Here is a 9,980-nt window from a genome sequence, read left to right as displayed (position 1 = left end):
CTGCTTTTGGCTCAGGTCATGATCCTGGGGTCCTGGGATCAAGCTCCACATTGGGCTCTCTGCTCAGAGCCCGCTTCTCCCTCTCCCACTCCCCCTGCTTGTGTTCCCTCTCTCGCTGTGGCTCTCTCTGTCAAATAAATAAATAAAACCGTTAAAAAAAAAAACAAAACAGCAGATGTTAGAAGAGGATAGAAACCTAAGCGTGGCCTATGTAGTGTATGATTAAAGTCGTCATGCTGCCTGTGTTAAAACCCAGGCTTTACCCTTAATTAGGTCTGTGTCTGTATCTTTTAGGATTGCATCCCACGGTGAGAGACACGCCAAAAAGCACAATTTTGGTGGGGAGTGGTTATTTTTCTCATGTAATATGAAGTCATAAGATAGGTAGTCCGGGGCCTGAATGTGACTCCAAATGCTACAGGGACTGAGGCTCCTTGTATGCTTCTACCCAGCCTCCCGTAGCATGCACTTCTTGCCTCGTGGTCACAAGATGGCTGCCCCGTCTCCAACATCAAGTCCAAATTACAAACAGGAAGAGGAAGGTGAAAGGACCAGTTGAGTTTCCGTCCCTTTCAAGGAGCTTTCCGGGAAGCACCACACAACCTCTGCTTATATCTCATTGGCTCAAACTGTGTCACATGGCAAGAAAGGCTGGGAGATGTATTTTTAATTGAGAATATTGTTTTCCCAAACACAATCAGATTTGTATAAAGAATATAAATTGGTATAGAGCTTGCAAAGAGAGAGGTGAAGACCAGATTTCAGGAAGGAGAAGGTATGGGCTGGAGGTAGAAAAAGAGGAACAATGGCTCCTTGTTGTTTCTGATCAAGTTCTTTGCTTGACCAAACTTTAGTCAGGCTCCTAAAACTTCTCATAGTCCCATCGGTGTGCTTATTGTAAAATCCAGTTTTAGCAAGAAAACTCCCAACTCTGGATACCTGATCTTTCTCCTCCATCCCCTAGGAAATGTCTGATCACTCTGTCCTGTCTTCAGCAAGAATCCTGTTAGGTCAGTTTAGCCAGAATTCTCCTTACCCCTGATGTTTCCTCTTAGTAATTTTCCATCCACTGACCCCCACCCTGCTCCTTGGCTCTAAATTCCTACCTGCCCATGTTGTATTCAGAGCTGTGCCCAATCCCTCTTCCCCACAGCAAGTCCCCGTTGCAGCTGTTCCTACACCCATGGCCATGGCCCCCTTTAGTAGAGTCTGCCTCACGGTCTTGAACAAGTGTCATTCGATATTTCTTTTTTAGCCCTTCTTATTCTAAAAGGCTCAGTGGGCTGTGACCAGGAGTTGGGCAGGTGGCTAGACAACAGAAGGAGCACCCAGCCTTCCCCACAGAATGAGGAGAGAGATACGGAGGTGGCGGACCTCGGAGGTCGCCAGCTTGGCTCCCATTGCCACCCAGTTCAGAATCTCTCCTCTCCCCAGTATCATCTTAAGCAATGTCACCTGATTAATGTCTGCCCTCTGCTGCAGGCTAAGCTCAAGCGGGTAGTCCGTACAAAGAAACCCACCCTTAAAAAAGTGTTCTCTAACCCCTTCTGTGCATGCCTTTGGGTGTGTGGACGACTCGCGAAGGGGAGGACTAAAAGCAGTAGAGGGGCAGGTTCCGTGAGTTCTGCATCCTTGTACCCTCAGCGTCCACACAGCCCCTGCACTCCAACAGTGGTTGAGAACGGCTTTGGCCGCCGCCGGCTCCTTCCTCGTCCCCAGGCAGAGACAACGCGGCTCGGGAAACTTGACTCCGGCCCCTCCCGGCGTTTCTGAGGAACTGCGGAGTGCCGCCCTCTGTCCCAGTCCGCCTCCCCCAAACCACTCGGGGCGCCGCTCTCCACCGCCCCCTGCGGGCGCCGCACCTGGGTTGCGAAGAGCGCACGCGCGAGCGCACGCCGGCGTCCCCCTCCCGCCCCACCCCCCTTCGCCGCGGCGCTTGGCCTTCGGCGCGTGCGCAGCCAGTCCCGGCAGCAGCGAGGACTGACGAGGCAGGTAAGCCCGCCGGAGCGGGCAGGTGGCGGCGGCCGCGGCCCGGAGAGGAGCAGCCAGGAGTTGGCGCCCAGCAGGTCCGGGGACGTCGGCGTTCCGCTCACGCCTGGGCGACTCTCGTGGGCTCAGAGTGTCACTCTGCCAGGGGGCGTGACCTGAGCCCGCCTCCCGGGGCCGGGAGAGGAGGGGGATGGGGAGCTCGAAGCCCTGTTACTGATTTGGTGCCTGTTGTTTGTCCGGGAAGGTTTTCTCGAGGAGAGCACAGAGTTTGCAGATAGAGGACAGGACGGGGCGAGGCTGGGACCAGGTGGGAGCTGGGGTGCGTCGAGTCCGCAGGCCGTGAGGAGCTGGACAGGTTGGCGGAGGGGGCTGTTCTCTGGCTATATGTAGCCGGTGGGAGGGAGGTGGGGAACGTTGCTACAAAATGATCCTGGTGGAAATTGTGCAGCTGTTTGAAATCACGGGACGGCAGTGGGGTCATTTTTGTGTTTTCACTTTTCTCATAGAAAGATGCAGTTTCTTCTCTCCTGGTTTGGTGTGGCCACTAACCTGCATTCACTTACCTCTGTACCTCCTAGGACATGACACAAGTGGCACATCCCGGCCATGGGGTCCCAACATTCCACCTCTGCTCGCCCCTCTTACTGCAAGCGAGAGAAAGAGGACAGGGAGGATTTGCTGGCCGACAGGGAGCAGGAAGAAGCCATTGCTCAGTTCCCCTATGTGGAGTTCACTGGTCGAGATAGCATCACCTGTCTCACATGCCAGGGGACAGGCTACATTCCAACAGGTGAGAATCTTTGGTAATCATGGGAAGAATTCCCAAGGTACCCACAGGGCTTCTCCGGCCTCCCAGACAGAGCTTTTCTTCTAGGCAGTGGTGCCATAGTCAGAGACAGTGCCCTGAACAGGAGCCAGTTGAGCTGACTTGATAAATTTGGGTAGGTTCCACAACTTCTGTTGGTCTCCTTATATCTGAAAGCCTTTCTTCACTTCCACTCTTTTGTTCTTTGTTTCCTTGCTTTGGAACATTCCATTTGCTCTGCGCTGTGGGATTTGTTGACAGGCACATCTTTTTATTGCTCTCACTCATAAGGCCTGGCACAGCTTTGCAGGGGAGCCATCTTGGAAGCTTCTTTTCAAGGAAGCAGGTAGTAAATCATTAACAGCCTAAGGTCTGGAAAATATTTCAAGTGGGGAGAGAAAAACATGCTCAGGAGTGGAGCCTTGATTAAGGACAGGATCATCTGTCACTAAGCTGGCCCTCAGAAAGTCTTAAGAGTTTAGATGGAGAGTCACAGATGTTTACAGCTGGTAAGAACCCTAGAAACCATCTACTCCCAAGCCTTCATATGACACATGAGGAGACAGTGGCCTAGAGAGGTAATGATTACTTCCCCCAGGCCATTCGGCAGCACCAGGCCATGTAGTAATACCAGAACAGGATCCTAGATTTCTCAACCTCCATGTCACTGTCCTGGTAGGACTGATAGATGTTTTGTAATTTGTGGCACACTTTATAGATGTACTTGTTTCTTGTTCCTTAGGCCCAAAATGTGAAACCTGTATTATAGAAATGTCTGATTCCAGACAAGCATGTGTTGTGGCAGGTTGATGTGCGATGTAAAGGAGAGTGCCACCAGCGCATGGGATTTTTTTTTTTTACGAAAATAATTGTTCGGTTCTTTCCTAGAACAAGTAAATGAGTTGGTGGCTTTGATCCCACACAGTGATCAGAGATTGCGCCCTCAGAGAACGTGAGTTTCGTGCCTCTCTCCTATCAATGCCTACTTCTGTCCTTCTACCCCAGTCCCATATATTTATGAGCACCAGCTAACTTTTCAGAAACTTTTACCTGTTCTTGTAAATGTCCCATTTCCTTTAATACTGTGTGCTCAAGCAAGATATCTCTTCCCTATCCTAATCCGGGGGAGAAACTGCTAGAAACATTCTAAGGGCCAAGGGAAAGAGTTGACTTGGAAGACGTTGGAGAACAGGGGTATCGTTTGTGGGAGGTGAGGGAATGTTTCTGTGCTCAGAGCTCCTCTCTTCAGCTTTTCTTCCCAGATGACAGCATTCAAGGGGGTTTTAAAGACTTCTCCCCCTCCAGTCATTCTTGCCTGGTTTGTGGTTCCTGGCTCTTTGTACCTTCCCTTTCCCCTCATTCCTGGTTTTGCATTTAATCTTGAGTAACTGGACCTTGATATCTGACTGCCTGGCCAATCATGTGCTGTGTCATTTGCAGCAAGCAGTACGTCCTCCTGTCTGTCCTGCTCTGTCTCCTGGCATCTGGCTTGGTGGTTTTCTTCCTGTTTCCACATTCGGTCCTTGTAGATGATGACGGCATCAAAGTGGTGAAAGTCACATTTAATAAGCAGGACTCCCTTGTCATCCTTGCCATCACGGTAAGACGTAGGGCCTTGCTTCCCAGATCGTGCACCTGCAGGTCTTGGACCCAGGATACTCATCCTTGTTTCCTCACTTGCCCTGATGCAGGCCACCCTGAAAATCAGGAACTCCAACTTCTACTCCGTGGCAGTGACCAGCCTGTCCAGCCAGGTTCAGTACATGAACACAGTGGTTGGCACATATGTGACTGCTAACGTCTCCCTCATTCCACCTCGGAGCGAGCAACTGGTATGCTGTTCTCTTAGGGTCCTTGCTCCTCGGGCTTCAGGGAGGAGGAGTAAGGGCTGTGGGATGCTGTAGCCTCATGACTTTGCTTCCCCTCTCATTCCCACTGGTAGGAACTGGTTGGTGAGGAAGATCTGACATGCCCTGTAATTATGAGAAATCAGAGGGGGAAATCAGCATTTAAGTATTAGGGGAACAAAAGAATTTATAAGAGCAAGCAGTGCGCTGCAAATCAAGAAGAGGAGGTATTACAGTCTGAGGTCCATTGGCCTCCCAAAAGGGAAGAGGTTGCAGGCGTCGTTAGAGGGACATGATGTGGGTCAGGGACAGTCTTGGGGAAGTACTTTGTATGTGACGGAAGAAGGCTCCCAGGTGTATGGAGTGCCAATAATAGTACTGTTCTGTGTCAAGCCTGCCTGGCCACAGACAGACTCTGCTGTCTTACTTTCAGGTGAATTTCACTGTGAAGGCTGACATGGGAGGACCGTTTTCCTATGTGTAGTAAGGACTGTGTTCTCTGTATGTGTGCTCTCTGCTGGGTGAAAGGGATTCGCTGTATACTCAGCTGATGTTGGCCCGTAGGTTCCCTAAGCTTTGGCCATCTTGAGGTTTATTTGGAGGATATGTTGTTGGATATGCGACTGACTTGCTGGAATTTCTAAGAGAACATTAAGCCACTAGAAACATTTCCAAGCTCCAGCATTTATATGGTGGGTTTGAAAAAACAAAAAGGATCATGATGTGGGAGGGTGCATGGACACCGTGGGGGGGGGGGGACACTGCGGGGGGACACTCAGAGCTAGTGAGCCTTGGCAGCACTTAGGTGGGGAGGGGAGGGAAGGGGCCCCGAGCAGGACTGACCATGTAACTCAGCACTCTTCTGATGATTCTCTTTTTTTTTCTTTTCTTTCTTTCTTTTTTTTTTTTTTTTTAAACCAAACTGACTGTCTCCATATTTGCTGTTTGGAAGTTTCTTCTGCACATTGCCCGATATCGTGGTGCACAACATAGTGATCTTCATGCGGTATGTGGCTCTTCTTCCTGTCCCCGTGGCCTTCGTGTTTGCTTCTGGACCATCAAACTGTGTGACCTCGCCACCTTTGCTCGGGAGGTGCCGTGTGACCCACCAGGCAGAGGCACCTAACCGAAGAGAGGACACCCAGTGCCATACAGATACAGTAGACCCTTGGGTGTCCTCTAGATGCAGGGTCCAAATCACAAATCCCCAGATTCACAGTCAGCAGCTAGACAGTTCTCTCCATGAAGTCGGGTCTAGTTTTGTGGTCCCTTTAGAATCCTAATGAGACTAGTAAAGAATAGAAAAGCTTCTCAAGGTGTAAGTACTGAGCATTTGGCCAGCTTACTTTCTGTCCACACAAGTGACCCTATGTCACGGATCTTCAGGGTTCGGCCTAGAACCATGACTGTTAAATCTACCAATGAAAAACACCTGCTGCGGGCATTTGAAACATGAGGGTCTAGAGCAGGGTTTCTCGGCCTCAGCAAAGGATTCACAACCCTTTGTTGTGAGGAACTGTCCTGTGTGTTGCAGGATGTTTAACAGCATCCCGGGCCTCTATCTGCTAAGTGCCAGTAACAGTCACCACTTCCCCCCGCCCTCAGTTGTAACACCCCTAGAATGTTTCCAGACAATGCCAGAAGCTTCCTGTGGGGTAAAATTGTCCTGGGTTGAGAGTCACTTCTTGAGAAGGTCACCTCATGGCATAGCATTTCTGTGAAGGTATGGAGATCCTCTGACCTCCTGGTTATGTAACCATGAAGACACACATCTGGGACCCATCGATATTGTTGTCTGAGCTTGCAAGAAGTTATTTAGGCTACTGTTCTTACTTCATCTCGAAAACAGAATTTATTCTTCTTGTTGTTGTTTTTTTTCCACCTAGAACTTCAGTGAAGATTTCGTACATTGGCCACATGACCCAGAGCTCCTTGGAGACCCATCACTATGTGGATTGTGGAGCAAATTCCACAGCTGTTTAGAAACTGCTCTAGGTTCTTCCATGGCAGCACCTGCCAGAAGAGACACAGCATCTGTTCCCAGGGCCTGAGTTTCATACTTATCCCTGGTGGTAGAAGTAGAGGAGAAATTGGTTCTCTTAGTCCCCAGCAAATATCCTCCTGCTACTTGAGGGGAGAACTCCTCTCAGTGGCACCACCCGTGTTTCTCAGAACCAGCAGAATCACTGCCCAGTGCCTAGCCTGTGCCCAGCAAATAGCAGGCACTCAGAGCAAGTTTGGAGAATTGAATTCCGATCTTTTCAGCTGTTCTTGGGGCATTGCGTCCTGAAATCCTACTGTGGTTCTAGGTTGGCAGACCATGAGAGACGTGGAGGTTGGCCTGTGAGGGCAGCCGCGGACTGGCCCCACTCCTCTGCACAGAAGAGGCAGCAGGGCGGGAACGTTGGAATACCTAAGAAAGCACAGACCCTTTAATATGGGAAATTTTTTTACCTGCTCTCAAATGCCTAGGAACTTTAAAAAAAAAAAAAAAAAGGCAACTTTTTCCTGTAGAAAGTTACAATTGTTTTTACCAAGAGTCTATGTGAGGCTTGATTTACCCCTCATCCATTGGCTGGAACATGGATTGGGGATTTGGTAGAAAAATAAAACCTGCTTTTGATTCATCTGCGTTTCCTCTGATTGCCTGGATGTCTTAGGAGCCACCTCTGGGGGACTGTAGACTAGTTGCCTGCTAAGTGGGTCAGCACAGGAGGGGAGGGAGGGAGAGGAGCCCTGACTGCACTGTCCCCGGGAGCACCCCTCGCAGAACGCAGCCTCCCGCCAAAGCAGCCTTGCTTCTCTCCGTCTGGCTGGGGTGGCGACAGGCTGCGCCTCCCTGCCCTTCTGGGACAGAGTGCTGGGCTCCCCCCGGGAGGTAGCTAGCAGTAGGGCAGACGCCTGGCGAGTGAGAAGCTGCTTTCCTACGGAGGAATAACCTCCCGCACCCATTGGCTGTAGCGCTGAGAGGACCTAGTTTGAGGCTGAAAGCTTGAAGTGTGGCCACCCTCTTGGTGCCCCAGGAATGGGCCGCACCCCATGACCGCAGTGAATCCCGTTGAGTAGTTAGGTTTCAGAACTCGGCTGAGGTGGGCTCCCTAACAGAGCAATAGATGGTGGCAGGGAGTCTCTATTAGTTGTTGCCCCGTTCCTGTCGCTCGCTGCTCACGATTTGCTTAATGATTTTTGCACTCTGAACCTTCAGACAACCATTACATTTCATGACTGTTTGGCCGATGTTGACCATGATTGAGTCACCCAAGGCTGAGGGTTGAAAGCTGCGGTTCTGCGTTCCAACGGATCCTTCGGTGGTGTGTATGTACGTACACGATAGTGATGCGTGTTGGGTGCAGCGGTGTGGGAGCACGTCGTCATTTGTGAGAACATTGTCCCAAACAGAGCGTGCCCTGAACGCATGAAGATGGTCACAGTTAGACGTCTTCTCTTTCGTCTTCCCATTGCCCAAATAGCCTCTAGCATATTTTCCGTATAATTTTGAAAAGGTTACTCAGTTTTGAGTCACATTTTATGGCCATGTGCCTCAGTAGCATTTCTACTACATGGTACCTTGAGCTTCAGCTACGATATTCAAATGAGAGCACTTACAACTTTTTATAAATAATATATATTTTTTAAGATTTTATTTATTTATTTGACAGAGAGAGACACAGCGAGAGAGGGAACACAAGCAGGGGGAGTGGGAGAGGGAGAAGCAGGCTTCCCGCGGAACAGGGAGCCCGATGTGGGGCTCGATCCCAGGACCTGGAATCATGACCTGAGCCGGAGGCAGACGCTTAATGACTGAGCCACCCAGGCGCTCAGCACTTACAACTTTTAAACACATCTGACTGCGTAATGCTATATGCATTCTCGTGCCTGTTTATATCCCTGGCATCCCAAATGACACTTTGGGAAGTTCTGCATAGTTTTATTATGCTATCTGCCAATTACTGAATAAATGCGTGTAATTTGCTGCCAGCAACACCAAAATAGAAGGGCAGGCGGTTGACTTGGACATCATTGTTGTCACTGTTGTTTTTCTAGTGCCCTGAGATTTGGAGAGAATATGTTTCCTAGAGATGAGGCTTTACTAGAGATCTCTGTAGTTTCTGGCTTGGCCTGTACTCTGATCTTTCTTGCTCTCAAACTACTTCTCTGCCACCTGGTGGAAATCTCCATTTGTTCACTTACTCAAGCCAGAAAAACGTTTATTGAGCACCTGCTGTACGCCAAGGATGGCATTTTGTCTGATGCGTTTTGTCAAGAATCATAGCTAGAAGTATATCTATCACAAGCTTTTGATATTTGCCAGGCCCCATATAGGCCACAGTTTGCCTCCACAGTCTATTCTGCAACCCCAGTTTCCCCAAAGCAGGGTCCCCAAGATCCCTGGATCAGCTGTTTTAGGAACTCTAGCCTCGGGTGTGAACCAAATTATTTTAAAAGTTTTGCCTATTTGGTGGCACCCTGGCTGGCTCAGTTGGTAGAGCATGCGACTCTTGATCTCGGGAGTCGTGAGGTCAAGCCTCACACTGGGTGTAGAGCCTACTTTAAAAAAATAAATAAATAATGAAAATTAAAAACTGAGCCTATTTGTAAAAGCTCTACATGAATCTAAAGCATCCCAGATACTTCTTCTGGGCAAAGTAATTCTTATTCTTTGCCTTTGTAAGTAAGCTTCCTTGTTTTAATTTCAGTATAGTTAACATACACTGTTATATTAGTTGTAGGTGCACATTAGTAGTGAGTCAATGCTTCTATACATTACTGAATGCTTATCCTAAGTGTACTCTTCACCCGCTTCACCTGTTTCCCCCATCCCTGCACCCCTCTCCCCTCTGGCAACCATCAGTTTGTTCTCTATAGTTCTCTATTTCTTGCTTTCTCTCTTTTCCTTTGCTTGCTTGTTTTATTTCTTCGATTCCACATATGAGTGAAATCATATGGCATTTGTCTTTCTCTGATTGACTTATTTCACTTCACATTATCCTAGTTCCATCCGTATTATTGCAAATGGTAAGATTTCATTCTTTTCTATGGCTGAATAATATTCCATTTGTGTATATAGACCACATGTTCTTTATCCATTCATCAGTCAGTAGACACTTGGGCTGCTTCCACAATTTGGCTTTTGTAAATAATGCTGCAATAAATGTGGGTATGCATGTATCCCTTTGAATTAGTGTTTTTGTATTTTGGGGGTAAGTACCCACTCATGTGATAACTGGATCATATCGTAGTTCCATTTTTAATTTTTGAGGAACCCTCATACTGTCTTTCACCATGGCTGCCACAGTTTGCATTCCCACCAACAGTACAAGAGGGTTTCCTTTTTCTCC

General features: G+C 48.8%; 1 protein-coding gene across 3 annotated transcripts; it reads left to right on the top strand.

Moving 5' to 3' along the window:
• Positions 1-1,915: 1,915 nt before the first annotated feature.
• Positions 1,916-7,268, top strand: TMEM106C (transmembrane protein 106C). Of its 3 annotated transcripts, XM_035002791.1 has the most exons (9): positions 1,987-2,066; positions 2,234-2,344; positions 2,568-2,779; positions 3,683-3,746; positions 4,235-4,394; positions 4,486-4,626; positions 5,075-5,124; positions 5,594-5,647; positions 6,528-7,268. In XM_035002791.1, the coding sequence occupies exons 3-9, from the start codon at positions 2,596-2,598 to the stop codon at positions 6,622-6,624; spliced, it is 750 nt and encodes a 249-aa protein (XP_034858682.1). In that variant the 5' UTR covers positions 1,987-2,066; positions 2,234-2,344; positions 2,568-2,595; the 3' UTR covers positions 6,625-7,268. The 3 variants fall into 3 exon arrangements, with proteins under 3 accessions (XP_034858684.1, XP_034858683.1, XP_034858682.1); XM_035002793.1 differs by lacking the exon at positions 2,234-2,344 and having other exon boundaries at positions 1,916-1,992; XM_035002792.1 differs by lacking the exon at positions 2,234-2,344 and having other exon boundaries at positions 1,965-2,066.
• The last annotated feature ends 2,712 nt before the right edge of the window (positions 7,269-9,980 follow it).

The sequence above is a fragment of the Mirounga leonina genome, unplaced genomic scaffold, assembly GCF_011800145.1.
Source record: "Mirounga leonina isolate KUSES-001 unplaced genomic scaffold, KU_Mleo_1.0 Mir_126, whole genome shotgun sequence".
Lineage (NCBI taxonomy): Eukaryota > Metazoa > Chordata > Mammalia > Carnivora > Phocidae > Mirounga > Mirounga leonina.
This window is presented reverse-complemented; position numbering and strand designations above follow the sequence as displayed.